Source organism: Pseudophryne corroboree, chromosome 5 (genome assembly GCF_028390025.1).
Source record: "Pseudophryne corroboree isolate aPseCor3 chromosome 5, aPseCor3.hap2, whole genome shotgun sequence".
Lineage (NCBI taxonomy): Eukaryota > Metazoa > Chordata > Amphibia > Anura > Myobatrachidae > Pseudophryne > Pseudophryne corroboree.
In genome coordinates, this window is record NC_086448.1 from 33,302,680 (window position 1) to 33,329,635 (window position 26,956).

General features: G+C 49.1%; 1 protein-coding gene across 2 annotated transcripts in view; it reads left to right on the plus strand.

The window, feature by feature from the left end:
• Nucleotides 1-5,228: 5,228 nt before the first annotated feature.
• RHPN1 (rhophilin Rho GTPase binding protein 1) overlaps nucleotides 5,229-26,956 on the plus strand; it is a 157,584-nt gene continuing 135,856 nt past the window's right edge. The window contains exons 1-2 of one of the 2 annotated variants that reach the window (XM_063921208.1): nucleotides 5,229-5,465; nucleotides 8,295-8,387. In XM_063921208.1, coding sequence (XP_063777278.1) covers nucleotides 8,313-8,387 — 75 coding nt within the window. In that variant the 5' untranslated portion in view covers nucleotides 5,229-5,465; nucleotides 8,295-8,312. Of the gene's footprint in view, nucleotides 5,466-8,294; nucleotides 8,388-26,956 lie in introns of those variants that run through there. The other variant, XM_063921209.1, reaches the window with a different exon arrangement.

Consider the following 26,956-nt stretch of genomic DNA (forward strand, 5'->3'; position numbering starts at 1 on the left):
TTACGTGAGAATGTCAACACGCTGCAAGGTCGGTTGACGACATGAGACGACCGACAAACAATTAGTAACGGTCCAGGCGTCTCAGAAACACCGTCAGGTTTTTTTTATAAAAAACGCCCATTTACCTCAGTCGGTCGACACAGACACAGACACGGACACTGAATCCAGTGTCGACGGTGAATAAACAAACGTATTCCTCATTAGGGCCACACGTTAAGGGCAATGAAGGAGCTGTTACATATTTCTGATACTACAAGTACCACAGAAAAGGGTATTATGTGGAAGTGAAAAAACTACCTGTAGTTTTTCCTGAATCAGATAAAATAAAATGAAGTGTGTGATGATGCGTGGGTTTACCCCGATAGCAAATATTGGCGTTATACCTTTTCCCGCCAGAAGTTAGGGCGCGTTGGGAAGCACCCATTAGGGTGGATAAGGCGCTCACACACTTATCAAGTGGCGTTACCGTCTCCAAATACGGCCGCCCTCAAGGAGCCAGCTGATAGGCAGCTGGAAAAATATCCTAAAAAGTATATACACACAGACGGTGGTTATACTGCGACCAGCGATCGCCATCAGCCTGGAGATGCAGTGCTGGGTTGGCTTGGTCGAATTCCCTGACTAAAAATATTTTATTGATATAGAGCATTTAATAGGATGCATTCTATATATATGTATGCGAGATGCACAGAGGGATATTTGCACTCTGGCATAAAGATAAGTGCGTTGTCCATATCTCCCAGAAGATGTCATGGACACGACAGTGGTCAGGTGATACAGATCCCATACGGCACATGGAAGTATTGCCGTATAAAGGGAAGGAGTTATTTGGGGTCGGTCCGTCGGACCTGGGGGCCACGGCCACAGCTGGGAAATCCAACCTTTTTACCCCAAGTTACATCTCAGCAGAAAAAGACACTGTCTTTTCAGCCTCAATCCTTCCGTTCCCATGTGGGCAAGCGGGCAAAAGGCCAGTCATATCTGCCCAGACATAGAGGAAAGGGAAGTAGACTGCAGCAGGCAGCCCCTTCCCAGGAAAAGAAGCCCTCCACCAGTGGGGGGGTAGTCTCAAGAGTCTCAGCGCGCAGTGGGATCACTCGCAAGTTGACCCCTAGATCATACAAGTATTATCCCAGGGGTACAGATTGGAGAGTCGAGACATTTTTTCCTCGCAGGTTCCTGAAGCCTGCTTTACCAACGGCTCCCTCCGACAAGGAGGCAGTATTGGGAAAAAATTCACAAGCTGTATTTCCAGCAGGTGATAATCAAAGTACCCCTCCTACAACAAGGAAAAGGGTATTAGTCCTCCACACTATATTGTGGTACTGAAGCCAGACGGCTTGGTGAGACATAGTCTAAATCTGAAATCTTTGAACACTTACATAAAAAGGTTCAAATCAAGATGGAGTCACTCAGAGCAGTGATAGAGAACCGGAAAAAAGGGGACTATATGGTGTCCCTGGACATCAAGGATTACCTCCATGTCCAAATTTGCCCTTCTCAACAAGGGTACCTCTGGTTCGTGATACAGAACTGTCAATATCAGTTTCAGACGCTGCCGTTGAATTATCCACGGCACCCCGGGCCTTTACCAAGGTAATGGCCGAAAAGATGATTCTTAAAAGAAGAAAGGCATCTAAATTATCCCTTACTTGGACGATATCCTGAAAGGGACAAGTTTCCAGAGAACAGTTGGAGGTCGGAAATGATCTATCTAAAGTAGTTCTACGACAGCACGAGTGGATTCTAAATATTCCAAAAATCGCAGCTGTTTTCCGATGATACGTCTGCTGTTCCTAGGATTGATTCTGGGCATAGTCCAGAAAGAGGTATTTCTCCTGGAGGGGAAAGCCAGGGAGTTATCCGACCTAGTCAGAAACCTCCTAAATCCAGGCCAAGTATCAGTGCATCAATGCACAGGAGTCCTGGGAAAAATGGTGGCTTCTTACGAAGCGATTCCATTCGGCAGATCTCACGCAAAAACTTTTCAGGGGGATTTGCTGGACGAATGGTCCGGATCGCATTTTCAGATGCATCAGCGGATAACCCTGTCTCCAAGGACAAGGGTGTCTCTTCTGTGGGGGCTGCAGAGTGCTCATCTTCTAGAGGGCAGCACATTCAGCATTCAGGACTGTGTTCTGGTGACCACGGATGCCAGCCTGAGAGGCTGGGGAACAGTCACACAAGGAAGAAATTTCCAAGGAAGTGTGGTCAAGTCTGGAGATTTCTCTCCACATGAATATACTGGAGCTAAGGGCAATTTACGATGCTCTGAGCCTAGGAAGACCTCTGCTTCAAAGTCAACCGGTGCTGATCCAGTAGGACATCATCATGGCAGTCGCCCACGTAAACAGACGGGGCGGCACAAGAAGCAGGAGGGCAATGACAGCAAGGATTCTTCGCTGGGCGAAAGATCATGTGATAACACTGTCAGCAGTGTTCATTCCGGGAGTGGACAACTAGGAAGATTTCCTCAGCATAAATGAATTCCACCCGGAAAAGTGGGAACTTCATCTGGAAGTTTCCACATGTTTGTAAACCGTTGGGAAAGACCAAAGGTGGTTATGATGGCGTCCCACATGAAGCGCCAGGTCTAGAGACCCTCAGGCAATAGCTGGGACGCTCTGGTAACACCGTGGGTGTACCAGTCGGTGTATGTGTTCCCTCCTCGGCCTTTCATACCCAGTGTATGGAGAATGATAGGAAGGAGAGGAGTAAGAACTATACTCGGGGTTCCGGTTTGGGCCAAGAAGAACTTGGTACCCGGAACTTCAAGAGATACTATAAAGGATCTTGATTCAGCAAGAATCATGTCTGTTCCATGACTTACCGCAGCTGCGTTGACGCCAGGGCGGGTGAACGCCGGATCCTAAGGGAAAAAGGCATTCCGGAAGAGGTCATCCCTACCCTGGTCAGAGCCAGGAAGGAGGTGACCGCACAACATTATCACCGCTTAGGTGAAAATATGTTCCATGGTGTGAGGCCAGGAAGGCTCCACGGAAGAATTTCAACTAGGTTAATTCCTACATTTCCTGCAAGCAGGAGTGTATATGGGTCTCAAATTGGGGTCCATTAAGGTTCAAATTTCGACCGGTCGATTTTCTTCCAGAAAGAAATTGGCTTCAGTTCCTGAAGTCCAGAAGTTGTTAAGGGAGTACTGCATATACAACCCCTTTTTGATGTCTCCAGTGGCACTGGGCGATCTCAACGTAGTTTGGGATTCCTAAAATCACATTGTTTTAAACAACTCAAATCTGTGGATTTGATATATCTCACATGGAAAGTGACCATGCTGTTGGTCCTGGCCTCGGCCAGGCGAGTGTCAGAATTGGCGGCTTTATCTCACAAAGCCATATCTGATTGTCCATTCGGACAGAGCAAAGCTGTGGACTCGTCCCCAGTTTCTCCCTAAGGTGGTGTCAGCGTTTCACCTGAACCAGCTTATTGTGGTGCCTGCGGCTACTAGGGACTTGGAGGACTCCAAGTTGCTGGATGTTGTCAGGACCCTGAAAATATAGTTTCCAGGTCGGCTGGAGTCAGGAAATCTGACTTGCTGTTTATCCTGTATGCACCCAACAAGCTGGGTGCTCCTGCTTCTAAGCAGACTATTGCTCGTTGGATTTGTAGTACATTTCAGCTTGCACATTCTGTGGCAGGCTTGCCACAGCAAAAAATATGTAAATGCCCATTCCACAAGGAAGGTGGGCTCATCTTGGGCGGCTGCCCGAGGGGTCTCGGCATTACAACTCTGCCGAGCAGCTACGTGGTCGGGGGAGAACACGTTTGTAAAATTTTACAAATTTGATACCCTGGCAAAAGAGGACCTGGAGTTCTCTCATTCGGTGCTGCAGAGTCATCCGCACTCTCCCGCCCGTTTGGGAGCTTTGGTATAATCCCCATGGTCCTTTCAGGAACCCCAGCATCCACTAGGACGATAGAGAAAATAAGAATTTACTTACCGATAATTCTATTTCTCTGAATCCGTAGTGGATGCTGGGCGCCCATCCCAAGTGCGGATTATTCTGCAATACTTGTACATAGTTATTGTTACAAAAATCGGGTTATTGTTGTAGGAAGCCGTCTTTCAGAGGCTCCCTTTGTTATCATACTGTTAACTTGGTTTAGATCACAAGTTGTACGGTGTGATTGGTGTGGCTGGTATGAGTCTTACCCGGGATTCAAAATCCTCCCTTATTGTGTACGCTCGTCCGGGCACGGTACCTAACTGGAGTCTGGAGGAGGGTCATAGGGGGAGGAGCCAGTGCACACCACCTGATCTGGAAAAGCTTTACTTTTTGTGCCCTGTCTCCTGCGGAGCCGCTATTCCCCATGGTCCTTTCAGGAACCCCAGCATCCACTACGGACTCCGAGAAATAGAATTATCGGTAAGTAAATTCTTATTTTCTTTTACTTCTTTCCCCAGTTCACAGCGCATGATTTATCTCATTAATAGTATAAGATGGGACCTGACCTCCGCCATCTGCCCCTTTAGTCCATTGCTCTGATAAAGGAGCTGCGCCTAATCCGTACTTCGCTATGAGCGACTGAGCCACATTGATACCCCCTGACTGACCGTGCAAGCTGCTGATTCCCCAAAATGGCCGTCCTGCTCTGGAAAACCTATGTTGGGATGGCCGTAGACCATCAGTGATTAATAACCATTGATGGCCCCATGGCCGGACACTGAATGGAAGTAGCTTCACCAATGGATGTTCACCGAGGAAGTCCGATGTTGGACAGTAGTTGCGTTCATGCATGATTGGGGTTCAACCGATGGATAAAAACCATTGATCATTAATGATTGATCCATCAATGGACATCCCTACACCTATGGACATCAGGAGACATGTAGGGGAATCTACATAACTTATATTTGTACCCAATAAGATCTCCTCTGTGGGGGGAATTCAAATGTTTGAAAAGTCAGTTGGGTGTCTGTTTTTTTCCTATCTAATAGACAGGAAAAAAACAGACACCCAACTGACTTTTCAAACATTTGAATTCCCCCCTATATGTTTTCCCCACAAATACCCTCATCGTGCTCTATGACCTGCACAGCTGGGAACAAGGGGAAAGTGGGTTTGGTGCATTTCCCACCTTGCCTTCTGAACGCAGTTCCGCATCAGCGCCACCAGATGGCGGCATACCACCTCTGACAACTCTGCGCCCACTACGCCTGCGCAGATCCTGGCTCCTCCCTCTTCGGCGTTCCAATCCTCACGGTTACCAGGGAGACCGGGTCCTCTGTAAACCTCAGCGCTGTCTCCCCAGCCCCGCCTCTACGTGGTTGCAATTGGTTCCGGCTTGGTCAGAGGTCTCCTGCGATTGGTGGAGAGCAATGGGAGACGTCACTCGGCAGCGTGTACCCCGCCCACCTCGGTGTGAGTCTCCGTTATCTGCCTCCGGGAGGGACACATGTGGCGGCGGCGGGAGGAACGGAGCGACCGGGGAGCCCGGGGGTACAGGTGAGGGTCGGGGGCTGGTACCGGGACATAGGGGTTATGTGTATACGAGGGGCAGTATAGGGGATCTATGTGATGTACAGCACTATAGGGGGTATATAGGGGATGCGTGTGTATGAGGGACAGTATAGGGGTCTGTGTGATGTACAGCACTATAGGAGGTATATAGGGGATGTGTGTGTATATGAGGGACAGTATAGGGATCTATGTGATGTACAGCACTATAGGGGGTATATAGGGGATGTGTGTGTATATGAGGGACAGTATAGGGGTCTGTGTGATGTACAGCACTATAGGAGGTATATAGGGGATGTGTGTGTATATGAGGGACAGTATAGGGGTCTGTGTGATGTACAGCACTATAGGAGGTATATAGGGGATGTGTGTGTATATGAGGGACAGTATAGGGGTCTGTGTGATGTACAGCACTATAGGAGGTATATAGGGGATGTGTGTGTATATGAGGGACAGTATAGGGGTCTGTGTGATGTACAACACTATAGGAGGTATATAGGGGATGTGTGTGTATGTGAGGGACAGTATAGGGATCTATGTGATGTACAGCACTATAGGGGGTATATAGGGGATGTGTGTGTATGTGAGGGACAGTATAGGGGTCTGTGTGATGTACAGCACTATAGGAGGTATATAGGGGATGTGTGTGTATATGAGGGACAGTATAGGGATCTATGTGATGTACAGCACTATAGGGAGTATATAGGGGATGTGTGTGTATATGAGGGGCGGTATAAGTGATATATGTGATGTAGTACACTATAGGAGGTATATAGGGGGTATATATGAGGGACAGTATAAGTGATATGTGATGTAGTACACTATAGGGGGTATATATATATGAGGGGCAGTATATGGGATCTGTGTGATGTAGTACACTATAGGAGGTATATAGGGAATGTGTGTGTGTGTATATGAGGGGCAGTATAAGTGATATATGTGATGTAGTACACTATGGGGGGGGTATATATGCGGGACAGTATAATTGATATATGTGATGTAGTACACTTTAGGAGGTATATAGGGGGGTGTATATGAGGGACAATATGTGATGTATGTGATATTGTACACTATAGGGGCTATATATGAGGGACAGTATAGAGGTCTATGTGATGTAGTACACTATAGGGGATATATATGGGGACAGTATAAGGGATCTTTGTGATGTACAGCACTATAGGGGGGGGTGTTTGTATGTACATATGAAGGACAGTATATGGGATCTATATGATGTAGTACACTATAGGGGGTATATAGGGGATGTGTGTATATATAAGGGACAGTATAGGGGATCTGTGTGATGTAGTACACTATAGGGGGTATATAGGGGATGCACGTATATGAGGGACAGTATAGGGGATCTGTGTGATGTAGTACACTATAGTGGGTATATAGGGGATGTGTGTATATGAGAGACATCATAGGGGATCTATGTGATGCAGTACACTATAGGGGGTATATAGGGATGTGTGTGTGTATGAGGGACAGTATAGGGGTATGTGTGATGTAGTACACTATAGGGGATATATATGAGGGACAGTATAAGGGATCTTTGTGATGTACAACACTATAGGAAGTGTGTTTGTATGTACATATGAAGGACCGTATATGGGATCTATGTGCTGTAGTACACTATAGGGGGTATATAGGGGAAGGGAGTGTGTATGATGGACAGTATAGGAGATCTATGTGATCTACTTCACTATAGGAGGTATATAGGGAAGTGTGTATGAGGGACAGTATTGGGATCTATGTGATGTTGTACACTATAGCAGGTATATAGATGATGTGTATATGAGGGACAGTATAGGGGATCTATGTGATGTACTACACTAGGGGGTATATAGGGGATGTGTGTGTATATGAGGGACAGTATAGGGGATCTGTGTGATGTACTACACTAGGGGGTATATAGGGGATGTGTGTGTGTGTGTGTGTATATGAGGGACAGTATAGGGGATCTTTGTGATGTACTACACTATGGGGTATATAGGGGATGTGAGTGTATGAGGGACAGTATTGGGATCTATGTGATGTAGTACACTATAGGAGGTATATGGGGATGTGTGTGTATATGAGGGACAGTATGGAGCAGTGGTTCTCAAACTCGGTCCTCAGGACCCCACACAGTGCATGTTTTGCAGGTAACCCAGCTGGTGCACAGGTGTATTAATTACTCACTGACACATTTTAAAAGGTCCACAGGTGGAAATAATTATTTCACTTGTGATTCTGTGAGGAGACCTGCAAAACATGCACTGTGTCTGAGTTTGAGAACCTGTGGTATAGAGGATCTGTGTTATGTACTGCACTAGGGGTATCTAGGGGATGTATGTGTATATGATGGACAGTATAGGGGATCTGTGTATATGAGGGACAGTATAGGGGATCTGTGTGATGTACTACACTAGGGGGTATATAGGGGATGTGTGTGTATATGAGGGACAGTATAGGGGATCTGTGTGATGTACTGCACTAGGGGGTATATAGGGGATGTGAGTGTATGAGGGACAGTATTGGGAACTATGTGATGTAGTACACTATAGGAGGTATATGGGGGACAGTATAGAGGCTCTGTGTTATGTACTACACTAAGGGTATATAGGGGATGTGGTTGTGTATATGATGGTCAGTATAGGGGATGTGTTTGATGTACTAAACTATAGTTGGTATATATGAGGGACAGTATAGGGTATATACAATGTACTACACCAGATGTCTTCAAGGCACCCTAACAGTACATGTTTTAAGGATAGCCATGGTTGAGTATAGGTGACTTACTTAGCACTTCACTTTAACCGCCCGTGTCGCCCGCAGACTCCCCACAAGAGGAAGATGATTATGGAGGCTGCTCCTGCAGACAGCAATCTGTACCCGACGCACCACGAGAAAGACGACAGTATCCGGAAGGTGAGCGGTCTACACGTCCCTTATCTGCACATAACCGTATCCCAGTCACCGTGTCCCTGTTGCTGCCAGTCATGTTTTCTGCTGAGCCCTGTCTAATGCTCACCTGTCGGGCAGCAGAGTGCCCCCCAGTATAGGTCCCTCTGCTCCCCCTCCCTGGCTTCGTGTACTGGAGGCTTCTGGTGTGTGACAGGGAAGATGTCACTTATCTCACTGTTTATACTGAGAATTGTGCTCCCTTCCCAGTGACGGAGCCTGGTATATTAGGGACACCTGAAGGGAAGCTCGGGCGGGGAGAGTCACCCTCTAGAAAATGGACAAATAATAGAACAAGAAAGCAGCTTGATGATAATTCTCCTGCCGACCCTAATGCCTAGCGAGAACCTGGGTGCCGATTAAAGCCTGTAGGGGTCACATATATATTTACTGCACAGATGGATGATGTCACTGATGACATCACGTACAACCAGCAAATGGAAATGTAACGTGGTTTTGTGCTGATCCGATCTCTCTGTGGCTTGTTCATACAATACTTCTTGTTCTTACATGGACAGCGATTGGTGCGCCCCATCCAGACTGACGCACCAGACAGCATCACATTTAATTGGATAACCCTGTTAAGGTATTAGGTAGATTTTCGTTATGTTAACAGGATTTCACCTGTAAGATCTGCCTTAAATACTATCCGGATGTTCAAGGGAAATAAAAAAATCAATTAGCCCCGAATGTGAAACGCTCAGATAAAGTACACTGTTCAGTGTTACCCTGACATCGCGCTGTCTGTATTATTGCAGATTGATTTTCATGCGTTTTGTCGCTGGACCCCACATTATAAACGTTCCTCATTGTGTGTTTCCTGGGGCTGGGCCTGTTGTGTTATTCCTTAGCACCGGGACAGAAATGATAATTGTGCGGCCACCTTGACCCAATTACTGTTGCGTTTTACACCCAAAGCCAATTGTCTCTTTATCCCAATGTTCTGTCAGTCGGTTCAGTAGACAGTATGAATAAACGTCACGAAGGGCCCTGAGTAGTGTCCTCCTAAGCACAGTGTGTAGACGTCACGCTGAGTTTTACTGCTCCGTGTTACTTGGTTCCGGTATGAATGGTCGACCATGTTATGGTCGACAGTCATTAGGTCGACCACTATTGGTCGACATTGACACATGGTCGACACATGAAAATGGTCGACATATGAAAAGGTCGACGTGAGTTTTTTAACTTTTTTTGGTGTCGTTTTTTGCGTAAAGTGACTGGGAACCCCAATTAGTGCACCGCGTCCCCTCGCATGGCTCGCTTCGCTCGCCATGCTTCGGGCATGGTGCCTTCGCTCCGCTACCGCTTCGCTCGGCACACTTTACCGTTCCAATCGTAGTCCATGTGGATCGTAAAGTATGGAAAAGTTCCCCAAAAGAAAAAAAAGTTTAAAAACTCATGTCGACCTTTTCACGTGTCGACCATTGTCATGTGTCGACCATGTCAATGTCGACCTAATGACTGTCGACCATAACATGGTCGACCATGTGAACGGATACCGTGTTACTTGTAGTGGTGAGCGTTTATGTGAGAAAGAGGCGCCGGTCGGTGTTATATCTGTGGCGCACGGTTACCTGCTGCGCTGCCAGTAACAGTGCTCTGTACGGCATAATTGCCTACCTGACCCTCTCCATGAGGGAGAAAATGCTCTGTTCCTGGACTTTCCTGGTAATGTATGATTGCCATCACCTGTGGTGAAACACCTTTCTTATCAATTACCTAGCTCACCACAGGTGATGGCAATCATACATTACCAGGAAAGTCCAGGAACAGAGCATTTTCTGCCTCATGGAGAGGGTCAGGTAGGCAGGTATGCCGTACGGTAACAGCCCGATTGCTTGGTCTGTAGTCTGAGGCAGGATAATTGTGTGAACAGAGCAAGTGACTTCTCCCGGGACAGTTGCTCTTACTAGAGATGCAGCTGGACCTGTGCTTTCAGCAATTCAGAGACATAAACGCACATCAGCCAATCAGACACCAGCTTTCATGTGTTGTTTAACTTCCACTACTCTGATTGGTGGCCGTGGCTTAGTGCATAGTATGCATCTAAATGCAATGCTAGTACATAATATGCCCCCTTCCCAAGCTGTATTTCTCTAACGTCCTAGAGGATGCTGGGGACTCCATAAGGACCATGGGGAATAGACGGGCTCCGCAGGAGATAGGGCACTTTAAGAAAGCTTTGGATTCTGGGTGTGCACTGGCTCCTCCCTCTATGTCCCTCCTCCAGACCTCAGTTTTACACTGTGCCCAGAGGATGAAGGGCGCACTGCAGGGAGCTCTCTTGAGTTCTTTGCTACAGAAAGCATTTTTGTTTGGATTTTTACTTTTTCACAGGGAGCACTGCTGGCAACAGGCTCCCTGCATCGAGGGACTGAGGAGAGAGGGGCAGACCTACCTAACTGATAGGATCTGCTGCCTCGGCTACTGGACACCATTAGCTTCAGAGGGGGTGAACACCGGTTCGTCCTGGGCGTCCACCCCCGGAGCCGCGCCGCCGTTCTCCTCACAGAGCCAGAAGAGAAGAAGCAAGAAGACGTCTCAGGCGGCAGAAGCATTCAGCTTCACAGAGGTAACGCACAGCACTGCAGCTGTGCGTCATTGCTCCACATCACCTCACACACTCCGGTCACTGTATGGGTGCAGGGCGCAGGGGGGGCGCCCTGGGCAGCAATAGTAACACCTCTTGGATGGCAAATAGGTATATACATGTACAGCTGGGCACTGTACATGTATATAATTGAGCCCCCGCCATTTTTTCACCATTTTGAGCGGGATAGAAGCCCGCCGCCGAGGGGGCGGGGCTTCTCCCTCAGCACTCACCAGCGCCATTTTTCTCCCCACAGAATGCTGAGAGGAAGCTCCCCGGACTCTCCCCTGCTTACACACGGTGAAGGGGGTTTAAAAAGAGAGGGGGGGGGGGCACATAATTGGCGGATACAGTATAATACAGCGCTGCTGGGGGAAAAATATTCTGTGTTGGTCTCCAGGTTGTTGCGCTGGGGTGTGTGCTGGCATACTCTCTCTCTGTCTCTCCAAAGGGCCTCTCAGGGGATACTGTCTTCAGAAAAGTTTCCCTAGGTGTGTGCTGTGTGTCGGTACGTGTGTGTCAACATGTTTGATGAGGAAGGCTCGCTTAATGTGGAGGGGGGTGCTTGAATGTCAGGTCGCCGTCGGCAACGCTGACACCGGACTGGGTGGATATGCTAAATGCCTTGAATGCAAATGTAAATCTTCTGCATAAAAGATTAGACAAGGCTGAAGCTAGGGATCAGTCAGGTAGCCAGTCCGTGCCTGTCCCTGTGGAGCCAGGACCTTCAGGGTCTCAAAAACGCCCCATATCCCAGGTCGCTGACACAGATACCGACACAGATACTGACTCCAGTGTCGACTATGAGGATGCAAAATTACAGCCGAAGGTGGCAAAAGGTATTAGGTACATGATTATGGCCATAAAAGAGGTTTTGCATATCACCGAGGAACCCCCTGTCCCTGACACGAGGGTTCACATGTATAAAGGGAAAAAGCCTGAGGTCACGTTTCCGTCCTCATTTGAGCTAAGCGAATTATGTGAAAAGGCTTAGGTATCTCCGGATCGGAGACTACAGGTTCCCAAAAGGATTCTCATGGCGTATCCTTTTCCACAGAAGGATCGGATACGATGGGAATCTGCGCCTAAAGTAGACAAGGCGCTGACACGCTTATCCAAGAAGGTGGCACTGCCTTCTCAGGATACGGCGTCCCTCAAGGATCCTGCTGATCGCAAGCAGGAAATTACCCTGACGCACATTTACACACATTCAGGAACGATAGTTAGGCCGGCCATGGCGTCGGCCTGGGTTTGTAGTGCTGTCGTGGCATGGGCAGACTCCTTATCTACGGAGTTTGACTCCTTAGATAGGGATACCATCCTAATGACCATGGAGCATATCAGAGATGCTGCCTTGTATATGAGGGATGCTCAGAGAGACATTTGTTTACTAAGTTCTAGAATAAATGCTATGTCTATTTCTGCTAGGCGGCTCTTGTGGACCCAACAGTGGACGGGAGACGCCGACTCAAAGCGGCATATGGAGTAATTGCCATACAAGGGGGAGGAGTTGTTTGGAGAAGGCCTCTTGGATCTAGTCTCTACTGCTACGGCCGGTAAATTGAATTTTTTACCTTATGTTTCCCCGCAGCATTCTAAGAAGGTACCACATTATCAAATGCAGTCCTTTCGTTCCAATAAAAACAAGAAGGTGCGAGGATCGTCCTTCGTTGCCAGAGGTAAAGGCAAGGGAAAAAGGCTGCACTCAGCTAGTTCCCAGGAGCAGAAGTCCTCCCCTACTTCCGCAAAGCATGACGATAGGGCTTTCTGGGGGTAGGGGGGGTCAGATCAAGTGGGGGCACGTCTTCGTCTTTTCAGCCACGTCTGGGTTCAATCACAGGTGGATCCCTGGGCAATAGAGATTGTTTTCCCAGGGATACAGACTGGAATTCGAAGACATGCCCCCTCGCCGGTTTTTCAAATCGGCTCTGCCGGCTTCCCCGTCAGAGAGGGAGCTAGTGTTAGCGGCAATTCACAAATTGTACATTCAACAGGTGATAATCAAGGTTCCTCATCTCCAGCAAGGAGAGGGTTATTATTCATCCCTGTTTGTGGTACCGAAACCGGACGGTTCGGTCAGACCCATTCTAAATCTAAAATCCCTGAACCTGTACTTGAAGAGGTTCAAGTTCAAGATGGAATCGCTCAGAATGGTCATCGCCAGCCTGGAGGGAGGGGATTGGATGGTGTCCCTGGACATAAAGGATGCGTACCTTCATGTTCCGATTTCCCCCCCTCACCAGGCGTTTCTGAGATTTGCAGTACAGGATTGTCACTACCAATTTCAGACGTTGCCGTTTGGTCTTTCCACGGCCCCGAGAATTTTCACCAAGGTAATGGCGGAAATGATGGTGCTCCTGCGCAAGCAGGGTGTCACAATTATCCCGTACTTGGACTATCTCCTTATAAAGGCGAGATCTCGGGAGAAGTTGCTGGACAGCGTGTCTTTGTCCGTGAAGATGTTGCAGAGGCACGGTTGGATTCTCAATTTACCGAAATCCCAGCTAGTACCTGCAACGCGTCTGACCTTTTTGGGCCTGATTCTAGACCCAGACCAAAAAAGAGTTTTTCTTCCGGTGGAGAAGGCTCAGGAGCTCATAGCCCTGGTCAGGAACCTTTTAAAGCCGAAAAAGGGTTCTGTACATCATTGCACAAAAGTTCTGGGGAAGATGGTGGCTTCATTCATACGAGGCCATCCCCTTCGGCAGGTTCCATGCGAGGACCTTCCAATGGGACCTATTGGACAAATGGTCCGGGTCCCATCTACATTTGCAGAAACGGATCACCCTGTCTCCCAGGGCCAGGGTATCTCTCCTGTGGTGGCTGCACAGTGCTCACCTCCTAGAGGGTCGCAGGTTCGGCATTCAGGACTGGATCCTGGTGACCACGGACGCGAGCCTCAGAGGTTGGGGAGCTGTCGCACTGGGAAGAAATTTCCAAGGTCTCTGGTCAAGCCTAGAGGCTTGTCTCCACATAAATGTCCTGGAGTTAAGGGCCATTTACAACGCCCTACGCCAGGCGGAGGAATGGCTTCAGAACAAACCGGTTCTGATTCAGTCGGACAATGTCACGACAGTGGCTCATGTAAACCGCCAAGGCGGCACAAGGAGCAGAGTGGCCATGGCAGAGGCGTCCAGGATTCTGCGCTGGGCGTAAGGCTATGTAAGCGCACTATCAGCGGTGTTCATCCCGGGGGTGGACAACTGGGAGGCAGACTTCCTCAGCAGGCACGACCTGCATCCGGGAGAGTGAGGACTTCATCAAGAAGTCTTCACACAGATCGTGGATCGGTGGGGACTGCCTCAAAGAGACATGATGGCGTCCCGTCTCAACAAAAAACTAAAGAGGTATTGCGCCAGGTCAAGAGACCCTCAGGCGGTAGCGGTAGACGCTCTGGTGACACCATGGGTGTTCAGATCGGTCTATGCGTTTCCTCCTCTGCCTCTCATACCCAAAGTGTTGAGATTAATAAGACTAAGAAGGGTCAGAACAATTCTCATTGTTCCAGATTGGCCAAGGAGGACTTGGTATCCGACTCTGCAAGAGTTGCTCACAGAAGATCCGTGGCCTCTTCCTCTAAGGCAGGACCTGCTGCAGCAGGGGCCCTGTCTGTTCCAAGACTTGCTGCGTTTGACGGCATGGCGGTTGAACGCCGGATCCTAGCGGAAAAAGGGATTCCGGAGGAGGTCATTCCTACCCTGATCAAGGCTAGGAAGGATGTGACATCGAAACATTATCACTGTATATGGCGGAAATATGTTTCTTGGTGTGAGGCCAGAGCTGCTCCTACGGAGGAGTTCAATTTGGGCCGTCTGCTTCACTTCCTTCAAACGGGAGCGAATTTGGGCCTGAAATAAGGGTCCATAAAGGTCCAAATTTCGGCCTTATCCATTTTCTTTCAAAGAGAATTGGCTTCTCTTCCTGAAGTGCAGACTTTTGTGAAGGGCGTGCTGCATATTCAGCCTCCCTTTGTACCTCCGGTGGCGCCTTGGGATCTTAACGTGGTATTAAGTTTCCTCAAGTCACCTTGGTTTGAGCCACTCAAAACAGTGGAGTTGAAATACCTCACTTGGAAAGTGGTCATGATGTTGGCCTTAGCTTCTGCAAGGCGTGTTTCGGAATTAGCGGCTTTATCATATAAAAGCCCATACCTGATTTTTCACGTGGATAGGGCAGAGTTGAGGACTCGTCCTCAATTTCTGCCCAAGGTGGTCTCATCTTTTCATATGAAACAACCTATTGTTGTGCCTGTGGCTACACGGGACTTGGAGGATTCCGAGTCCCTGGATGTGGTCAGGGCTTTGAAGATTTATGTGACCAGAATAGCTAGAATCAGGAAGACGGAAGCTCTGTTTGTTCTGTATGCGGCCAATAAGGTTGGCGCTCCTGCTTCAAAGCAGACAATTGCTCGCTGGATATGTAACACGATTCAGCAGGCGCATTCTACGGCAGGATTGCCATTGCCTAAATCGGTTAAGGCTCATTCCACTAGGAAGGTGGGCTCTTCTTGGGCGGCGGCCCGAGGGGTTTTCGGCACTACAACTGTGCCGAGCTGCTACTTGGTCGGGGTCAAACACTTTTGCAAAGTTCTATAAGTTTGATACCCTGGCTGAGGAGGACCTCCTGTTTGCTCAATCGGTGCTGCAGAGTCATCCGCACTCTCCCGCCCGTTTGGGAGCTTTGGTATAATCCCCATGGTCCTTACGGAGTCCCCAGCATCCACTAGGACGTTACTGAAAATAAGATTTTACTTACCGGTAAATCTATTTCTCGTAGTCCGTAGAGGATGCTGGGCGCCCGTCCCAAGTGCGGACTTCTTCTGCAAGACTTGTATATAGTTATTGCTTACATAAGGGTTATGTTATAGTTGGTCGGTCTTGAACTGAGGCTATGTTACTTGTTCATACTGTTAAATGGGTAATTTATCACAAGTTATACGGTGTGGATGGTGTGGCTGGTATGAATCTCGCCCTTAGATTACAAAAATCCTTTCCTCGTACTGTTCATATCCTCTGGGCACAGTTTCTCTAACTGAGGTCTGGAGGAGGGACATGGAGGGAGGAGCCAGTGCACACCCAGAATCCAAAGCTTTCTTAAAGTGCCCTATCTCCTGCGGAGCCCGTCTATTCCCCATGGTCCTTACGGAGTCCCCAGCATCCTCTACGGACTACGAGAAATAGATTTACCGGTAAGTTAAATCTTATTTTATGTCTTTATCACTAATTAATGGGCACCCGGCCTAATTCAGACCTGATCACAGCAGCAAATGTTTTTCTCTAATGGGAAAAACCATGTGCACTGCAGGAGGGGACAGATGTAACATGTGCAGAGAGAATTAGATTTGGGTGGGGTGTGTTCAAACTGAAATCTAAATTTCAGTGTAAAAATAAAGCAGCCAGTATTTACACTGCACAGAAACAATATAACCCACCCAAATCTAACTCTCTCTGCACATGTTAAATTCTCCGTTTTATGCATGCTAACTCCTTTTCTCTTACGTCCTAGAGGATGCTGGGGTCTACATTAGTACCATCGGGTATAGATGGGTCCCTTGGGAGCCATGGGCACCTTTTAAGAGTTTAATTGTGTGGGCTGGCTCCTCCCTATATACCCCTCCTACCAGACTCCGTTTAGAAAATTTGCCCGGTGGAGCCGGTCACAGCTAGGGGAGCTCCTAGGAGTTTTTCTAGTTTTATTATTTCTTTTTTAAAAGCGTTAGGTACAGGCAGGCTGCTGGCAACAGCCTCCCTGCTTTGTGGGACTTAGGGGGGGGAGTAGGAACCAACCCTAGAGGTTAATTGTTCTCTAACTCCGGTGACAGAACACTGAGCTCCTGAGGGTGCTGATCGCAAGCCCACGAGGCGACCGCTCACTCCCGCAGCACGGCCGCCACCCCCTAACAGACCCAGAAGATGGGTGGTGAGTATGACGCCGGTGCCCCGGTAAGCGGGTCACCGTTGGGAAATGGCGGCACAAGGGTAGGAGCGTAGCTCTGACAGGCTGCGCTCCGGAGGGCTCAGTGGTACTTGTAGTGCGGCGCTGTGAGGGGCGCCCTGAGCCAGCGCATATACCCTACACTGGTCACTGATGCTAACAGGGGCTAATCCCACTGTTAGCAGCCAAATCACCTCAGGCCAGTATAAACACTGAAAGCGGGAAGACGCGCCATTACAGGGGGCGGGGCTTCTTCCTCAGAGCGGATCCAGCACTCACCAGCGCTATTTTATCCCTGCAGATCACACTGGAGAGACGCTGACAGGGAGCGCTGCCCTCCACTTAACTCCAGTGGATGGCAGCTGTTTAATCTATTAAGGTTATTCAAGAGAGCGCCGGCTGTCTACTGGGGCGCTGTGTGGCTGGCTCCATATTCTCTGTGTCTCTCTGAAGGTACTCTGGGGGAAACTGTGTCTGCATTTTCCTGTGTGTGTGTGTGTGTGTGTGTGTGTGCATATCTCACATAACCATGTCTAACAACTCTGTATCTTGTGCTGCAGAGTGTGTATCTTCTCCTGAAGAGTCTATTCCATATACTCAGGACTGTAATATACTGTCTCAGCCTTCTGAATCCGAACCCCCATGGGTGGATTCTATTAGGGGAATGATATCACAGATTTCATCTCGTATAGCTCAAAATGAGACAGTCTGTTGAAGTCTTGTCGTATTCAGCCCCCACTACCTCTTCAAAGACCCCAATTGTTTACCCTAGAAGCGTGCTCTTGCCCAGATAATGCAAGCTGACACGGATACAGACTCTGATACAGGGGACGGTGATGGGGATATGCAGGAGGGAGATGCATCCCTTACTAAAGGGGTGCAACTCATGATTGAGGCTATTAGGGGCATTTTACACATTACTGATAAGGTACCTGAGCCTGCAGAGGAGACTTACTTTACTGATACTAAGCAATCCTCTTATTACATTCCCTGCGTCTAAGGAATTAAACGCATTGGGGCAGATGTATTAACCTGGAGAAGGCATAAGGAAGTGATAAACCAGTGATATGTGCAAGGTGATAAAGGCACCAGCCATTCAGCTCCTAACGGTTAATTTACATATTGGAGCTGATTGGCTGGTGCGTGTATCACCTTGCACATATTACTGGTTTATCACTTCCTTATGCCTTCTTCAGGTTAATACATCTGCCCCATTGTTTGAAAAATCCTGGGAAAACCCGGAGAAAAAATTCCAGATCCCAAAAAGGGTTCTCATTGCTTTTCCTTTCCCTGAAGAGGACGGGAAAAAGTGAGAAATCCCGCCTATAGTAGACGCATCTGTGTCTAGGTTGTCTAAAAAAGTGGTTTTACCTGTCCCATGGTCCACCGCTTTAAAAGAGCCAGCTAACTGTAAGATTGAGACTACACTCAAATCATTATACACGGCTAATGGCGTAGCTTTAAGGCCTACTATTGCTTGTGCGTGGATTTCTAAAGCCATAGTAAAGTGGTCAGGCACATTACTAGAGGAATTAGATTCTATGGATAGAAGAGACATTGAACTGTTCTTACGTCACATACAGAACTCTGCAGGTTTCATGGTGGAGGCCATGAAGGACCTTGGCCATCTCAATGCGAGGGCTTCTTCCGTGGCAGTCTTGGCACGCAGGGGACTCTGGCTGCGCCAATGGTCTACAGTTGCGGAATCCAAGAAGAGTGTGGAGAGCCTACCCTTCACAGGTCAGGCTCTGTTTGGGGAAGCGTTAGATGCTTGGATCTCCACGGCAACTGCGGGTAAGTCAACATTCCTTCCCTCAGCTACACCACCTACTAGAAAATCTTATCCTACGTCAACCATGCAGTCCTTTCGGAGCGTGAAAGGTGAGAAGTCCAAACCCCCTTCCACTTTCTTTAGAGGAGGTTGGGGGAAATCCAGAAAACTTGCACCAGCAGGTTCACAGGAACAGAAACCTGGTTCTGCTTCCTCAAAATCCTCGGCATGACGGTGGACCTCGCAGCCTGGAGATCAGGCAGGTGGGAGCAAGATTAAGAAATTTCAGTCATGTCTGGGCATCATCAGGCCTAGACCCCTGGGTACAAGATATTGTTACCCAGGGGTACAGACTGGAGTTTCAAAAACTCCCACCTCACAGATTTTTTTCAAATCAGGCTTACCAGCTTTGCTGACAGAAAGTGCTATCCTACAGGAGGTTATTCAAAAATTGCTAAAGTCAAATGTGGTTGTTCCTGTTCCACCTCCCTTAACAAACAAGGGTTATTACTCAAACCTGTTTGTGGTACCAAAACCGGATGGTTTGGTCAGGCCAATATTGAATCTAAAGTCGTTGAAGCCTTATTTGAGAGAATTCAAATTCAAGATGGAGTCTCTGAGAGTGGTGATCTCAGGTCTGGAGGAGGGCGAATTTCTAGTATCGCTGGGTATCAAGGATGCGTACCTTCACATTCCGATCTGGCCACCTCACCAGGCTTATCTCAGATTTGCGCTGCTGGACTGTCACTATCCGTTCTAGACGCTGCAGAGGGTGTTCACCAAGGTCATGGCAGAGATGATGCTACTCCTCTGCAAGCAGGCGGTGAACATAATTCCTTATCTGGACGATCTGCTGATAAAAGCGTCTTCCAGGGAGAAGCTGTTTCAGAGCATTGCTCTCTCAACTCAACTACTCCAGGATCATGGGTGGATTCTGAGTCTTCCAAAGTCGCATTTGGAGCCGACAAGGAGACTGTCCTTCCTGGGGATGATCCCCGACACGGAAGTACAGAGGGTGTTTCTGCTGGAGGAGAAAACATTGGTGATACGGGCAATGGTTCAGGATGTCCTGAAGCCTGCCCGGGTATTGGTTCATCAGTGCATTCGCCTTCTGGGAAAGATGTTTGCCTCCTACGAGGCTCTACAGTACGGAAGATTTCATGCACGGTCTTTCCATATGGATCTCCTGGACAAATGGTCGGGATCTCCTCTTCACATGCACCAGAGGATACGTCTGTCACCGAAAGCCAGAATCTCGCTCCTCTGGTGGCTGCAAACTTCTCACCTACTAGAGGGCCGGAGGTTCGGGGTTCAGAGTTGGATCCTCCTAACCACGGATGCAAGCCTCAGAGGTTGGGGAGCAGTCATCCAAGGGGAAAACTTCCAAGGAAGGTGGTCAAGTCTGGAATCCATCCTTCCGATAAACATTCTGGAACTTAGGGCCGTGTACAATGGTCTTCTACAAGCAGCACATCTTCTGAAAGATCAGGCCATTCAGGTTCAGTCGGACAATGTAACGACAGTGTCCTACATAAACCGACAAGGCGGAACGAAGAGCAGAGCTGCAATGTCAGAGGTAACCAGAATCGTCCTCTGGGCAGAAAAACATGCGGTGGTGCTGTCAGCAATCTTCATTCCGGGAGTGGACAACTGGGAAGCCATCCAGGAGAGTGGGGCCTCCACCCATAGGTGTTCGCAGAGGTGAGAAGTCTTTTGGCGCGTACCTCAAATAGACATGATGGCCTCCCGCCTCAACAAGTAGCTTCGGAGGTACTGTTCCAGGTCGAGAGGCCCACAGGCGGTGGCGGTGGACGCCCTGGTATCTCCGTGGGTGTTCAAATCGGTGTATGTGTTCCCTCCACTTCCGCTCATCCCAAGGATTCTCAAACTAATAAAAAGAACAAGAGTTCAGGCGATCCTCATTGCTCCGGACTGGCCAAGGAGGGCTTGGTACGTGGCTCTTCTGGAGTTACTGTTGGAAGATCTGAGGCCTCTTCCTCTTCGAAAGGACCTTCTGCAACAGGGGCCGTTCGCTTATCAAAACTTGCCACGGCTACGTTTGACGGCATGGAGGTTGAACGCCTGATTTTAGCTCGGAAGGGCATTCCGAACAAGGTTATTCCTACCCTGATACAGGCTAGGAAAGGAGTAACATCTAAACATTACCATCGAATTTGGAAAAAGTATGTGTCTTGATGTGAATCCAAGAAGATTTCTACGGTGGAGTTTCAACTAGGGCGGTTTCTCCTCTTTCTGCAAGCAGGTGTGGGTGTGGGCCTGAGGTTGGGCTCCATAAAAGTCCAGATTTCGGCCTTGTCCATTTTCTTCCAGGAACAATTGGCTGCTCTCCCTGAGGTTTAGACTTTCTTGAAAGGGGTTCTGCACATCCAACCTCCCTTTGTGCCTCCTACGGCACCTTGGGATCTTAATGTGGTGCTGCAGTTCCTGCATTTGGATTGGTTCGAACCTTTACAGGAGGTTGAGGTCAAGTTCCTTATTTGGAAGGCGGTCACACTATTGGCATTAGCATCTGCTAGACGTGTGTTGGAATTGGGGGCATTGTCCTGCAAGAGCCCCTACTTGATTTTCCATGAAGATAGAGCTGAGCTCAGGACTCGGAATTTATTCCGAAGGTTGTGTTGGCTTTTCATATCAACCAACCTATTGTGGTGCCAGTGGCTACTGACGACTCAATTACTTCAAAATCCTTGGATGTTGTAAGGGCTTTGAAGATTTATGTGAAGAGAACTTCTTGTCGCAGAAAGTCAGGCGCTCTATTGTCCTTTCTTATCCCAACTAGGTTGGGTGTCCTGCTTCTAAGCAGGCGATTTCTCACTGGATCAGGTTTACTATCCAGCACGCGTATTCTATGGCAGGACTGCCGTGTCCAAAATCTGTTAAGGCCCACTCTACTCGTAAAGTGGGTTCTTCCTGGGCGGCTGCCCAGGGTGTCTCGGCTTTACGACTTTGCCAAGCGGATACTTGGTCAGGATCGAACACGTTTGCTAAGTTCTACAAGTTCGATACTTTGGCCTCTGAGGACCTCAAGTTTGGTCAATCGGTTCTGCAGGAGCCTGCGCGCTCTCCCTCCCGTACTGGGAGCTTTGGTACATCCCCATGGTACTAATGTAGACCCCAGAATCCTCTAGGACGTAAGAGAAAATAGGATTTTAATTACCTACCGGTAAATCCTTTTCTCGTAGTCCGTAGAGGATGCTGGGCGCCCATCCAGCGCTTCGTTCCTGCATTTGTTACTTAGTGTGGAGTACTTAACTATCTGTGTATTTCCTTCTCTCGAAGTATGGCCGTCTCCTCAGGCACAGTTTCTAGACTGAGTCTGGTAGAAGGGGCATCTCTGTGCCAAGTACTTACCTCATTGTGTCTATTAAGTACTTTTTCTGGGTACCCCACCTCTGTGCCTAGTATTTACCTGTTTGTGTACCCCTATCTCTGTGCCTAGCATTTATCTCTGTATCTAGTACTTACTCTCTGTGTACCCAATGTCAGGGCCTAGTACTTACCATTCTGTGACCCTTCCCCCGTGTCCAGTACTTGCCTCTCCAGTACCAACCTCTCTGTGTCCAATACATAACCTTTCTGCGCATAGTACTTACTGTACCTATCCGCTCATACTGTCTCTGACCATTACCCACTGTCCCCTGTGAGAAGCATTTTCTCCATCCCCCTTGCCCAGGTTCTCAGGCCCCCTGACTCCCCTGTGACTCGCAGCTGGCCTGTCTCTTGTTTCTGCTGCTTTGTGTTTTATGTCAGTGATCCAGTGCAGCCCCCGCCGCTAATCTCTGTATAATGAGCGCAGCGCGCCCACTTCTGTTATATTACATACTGAGAAGTAAAAGTGTGAATGATAAATTATCTGTTATTGGAATTCGTCATTTCTCCTTTCTGTGTATTTTACATGGAGTCTAAATACTGACTAGGGCTGGGATAGCAAATACACTGATTATTTACATGTACGGATGTGCTGCATGCTAACGCTGCTCGGCTGGACGTCACTGTCTCCCCCGTCTGTGTCACCCCTGTCTGTCTGCCACTCACCTGTAGAATGTAAGCTCTCACGAGCAGGGCCCTCTCCCCTTGTACTTTTCCCTCTCTTACTTACACAATGGTGGTCATTCCAAGTTGATCGCTAGCAGTTTTTAGCAGCCGTGCAAACGCTATGCCGCCGCCCACTGGGAGTGTATTTTAGCTTAGCAGAAGTGCGAACAAAAGGATCGCAGAGCGGCTACAAAAATATTTTGTGCAGTTTCAGAGTAGCTCCAGACCTACTCAGCGCTTGCGATCACTTCAGACCATTCAGTTCCTGATTTGACGTCGCGTACACGCCCTGCGTTCGCCCAGCCACTCCTGCGTTTTTCCGAACGGTCAGTTGACACCCAGAAACGCCCACTTCCTGTCAATCACTCTGCGGCTGCCTGTGCGACTGAAATGCATCGCTAGACCTTGTGTAAAACTACATCGCTCGTTGTAATAGTATGCTGCGCCGCATGCGCAGAAGTGCCGAGTTTTTACCTGATCGCTGCACAGCGAACGAATGCAGCTAGCAATCAACTCGGAATGACCCCCTCTGTTCTACTTCATACTCCCTACATCGGCACCTAACCCTGTGTTTCTGCCACCCTAATACTTATCGGAGTGTCCTGACCCCGATGCAGTTATGTTTATATACTCTGTACTTGCCCTACAGTGTGTTGTACTGTAAGTCACTGTTTATGTACTTTGTTAGGCGCTGCGGAACCCTTGTGGCGCCATATAAATAAAGGATAATAGTAATATGAATTGTAGTATGCCACCTGCATGTTCTGTACCAAAGGGCATTATTCAGGTTGCGATGCGACTGCAGTTTTTGAGAAACTGCGAACGCTTCGGGCCGTCGTTGGGGAAATGGGAGCGTGTCTGCGTTTTAGGCGTGGCTGTGTGTCGTCACGCGCAGCCGCTACAATCGAGAAAATAGTGGTGGGACTCCTTCCGTCGCAACCTGGCTGCGCCAGCAGGAGCCATCCACGATTTCTGTGACCACGCTGTAATTGCGGTGTGATCGCAGAGGGTGGGTGGCGGGTCGTATGCTGGGCAGCCTTGCCCTGCGATGGGCGGCCACAGCTACTTATAACTTACAGTAGCAGCGTATAACTACATGAATACCCCTTTCATACCATAAGCCCCGGGTCCAACCTGGGGGGTGTACTATGGTATGACGGCGACCAGCATACCGGCGCCGACATACCGACAGCGTGACGAGCGCCAATGAGCCCCCAAGAGGGAGAAAAAGTGTCAGGATTCCGGCGCCAGTATATTGTGCGCCGGGATCCCGACAGCCGGCAAACTGAAGACCACCCCAACCTGGGCTATGAACCCTGTTTTAAGCCGCGGCTTGAAACCCTGTTCACACCGTGAGCTGGACCGGGGTTGTTGCTAGGTCTTCCCTCTGCCGGGCACAGGGCCATCTTAATAGCAGTGTAGGCCCCTGGGAAAAGCAATGCACTGGGCCCCCTACCCATCCTCCAGCGGTAGGGATGGGGGGTGCTATCATCGGCAGCTTTGCTATCCCGCGGGTGGTAGGGGGTGTTCTATCTTCCGCTCAGCATGTAGGGCCTGGAGCAGTAATTTCTGCTAGGTACTCCTTTACTGCACAGAAGGTGGGAGATGGCGCGGGAGGGAGAACACTAAACTGTAGAAGGGGGCATATGGCTGAATGAATGGTCTGCGGTACATGACTTCTAGGGTGGTAGGGGGTGTTTAATATCCAGGGGAGTGGTGGATAGTGGACAGTGATCACAAAAAAGCGATATGGCGCGTATTTTACCCAAGAATTGATTGTGGGGATTCAAAAAAAAAAAAAAAAGCAAAAGAGGGTCCCTCAGGACACGCTATGACCAGCAGCACTGTCCTGCGCGGTCAGTCACCGTCTGCTCCATGTGCACCGCACATGACAGGAATTATCCTGCTTTGTGTGCTGTAGCTCGGGCTGTGACCTCCGCGGGCAGGCTGAAGAAATACTGTGCCCATCCAGTGAACTACAGGAGCCAGACCGCGGAGGAAGCAGGAAGATGCCAGCGGTAAGTGGCAGGAGAAGAGGCGGGTGCTACATCATGAGGGTCATGTGGGCTGGAGAGGAGTAGGGGGAAGCTCCTGCGGGACCAGACCCGCCCCGTTCATTCCCTCTAACCTGCCGCTCTGTATTGTAATCTAAACCCTGTCACCCGCTCCCCTCCTCTACGATACCCTGTTGGAGCTCCACAGGGCACAGGAGCGGGGTTGTACTGGAGGGATGTTAAAAACTGCCCCCCCTTCCACTGTGTGTATAACTGCCCCCCCCCCCTTCCCTTCCACCGTGTGTATAACTGCCTCCCCCTTCCACTGTGTGTATAACTACCCCCCCCCCCTTCCCTTCCACTGTGTGTATAACTGCCTCCTCCTTCCACTGTGTGTATAACTGCCTCCCCCTTCCACTGTGTGTATAACTGCCCCCCCCTTCCCTTCCACCGTGTGTATAACTGCCTCCCCCTTCCACTGTGTGTATAACTGCCCCCCCCTTCCCTTCCACCGTGTGTATAACTCCCCCTCCCCCCCCCCTCCCGTGCTCTACCTGGTGCAAAGTGTATAATGTGCTAAACCTGGTGCAATGTGTATAATGTGTTTTACCTGGTGCAATGTGTATAATGTGCTCTGCCTGGTGCAATGTGTATAATGTGCTTTACCTGGTGCAATGTGTATAATGTGTTTTACCTGGCGCAATGTGTATAATGTGCTCTACCTGGTGCAATGTGTATAATGTGTTTCTCATACGTCCTAGAGGATGCTGGGGATGCTTCAAGAACCATGGGGTATAGACTGGATCCGCAGGAGACATGGGCACACTATAAGACTTTGAATGGGTGTGAACTGGCTCCTCCCTCTATGCCCCTCCTCCAGACTCCAGTTAGATTCTGTGCCCAGTGAGACTGGATGCACACTGAGGAGCTCTCCAGAGTTTCGCAGAAAAAAATACTTTTTGTTAGGTTTATTATTTTCAGGGAGACCTGCTGGCAACAGTCTCCCTGCATCGTGGGACTGAGGGGAGAGAAGCAGAACTACTTCTGTGAGTTCAAAGGCTCTGCTTCTTAGGCTACTGGACACCATTAGCTCCAGAGGGTGTGATCGCTAGGTACGCCTAGATGCTCGTTCCCGGAGCCGCGCCGTCAACCCCCTTGCAGAGCCAGAAGTCTGAAGCCGGGTGCGTAGAAGAAGATCAGAAGACTTCAGTGACTGCAGAAGACGGCTTTTGGGGTACCGCGCAGCGCGCCATGCTCCCACATAGAGAACGGCACTGCAGGGCGCAGGGGGGGCGCCCTGGGCAGCATAATACCTCAAATAGCGACTTAGCACAAGTGTATACAGTGCCTAGGCATTAAATACAGAACCCCGCCAGTATAAATATGTAGAAGTAAGCGGGACTGAAGCGCGCCATTAAGGGGGCGTGGCTTAGCCCTCACGGCTCTAACCAACGCCATTTTCTCTTCACTTTCTCTTTTCGCTGCAGAGAAGCTAAGCCTGGCCTCCCACACTACTGTATAAGTAACAGGGTGCAAAACGGGTGGGAACAAGAGATTTGGTGCTATTTTATTGAATTGAAAAGCGCTAACAGGTCTGGGCAGTATATTACTCGCTGCAGAACCGGGATAGGCGCTGGGTGTGAGCTGGCAGAACTCCCTCTGTTTCTCTAACAGGCTTTGCTGTGGGTCTGTCTCCTATAGCACCAGTGTGGTTGTGGGTGTCGGTACGCGTGTGTCGACATGTTTGAGGCTGAGTGCTCTTCCCAGGAGGAGGCTGGTTTGGGGACAGAAAAGGCTGTGGGAGTGACCGTGTCGGCACCGCCGATGGCTGATTGGGTAAATATGTTGACTGTTTTGAATGCAAATGTGGCTCGGTTGACTAAGAGATTAGATAAATCTGAGTCTAAGAACCAGACATGGAGGAAATCCATGGAGGATGCATTGTCGCAAGCTCAGACCCCTTCGGGGTCACAGAAACGTGCATTTACCCAGATAGCGGATACAGATACCGACACGGACTCTGATTCCAGTGTCGACTATAGTGAGGCCAGATTAAATCCTAAACTGGCCAAGAGCATTCAGTACATGATTGTGGCGATAAAAGACGTATTGCATATCACGGAAGACCCTGCTGTTCCTGATACAAGGGTCTGTATGTTTAAAGGAAAGAAACCTGAGGTAACGTTTCCTC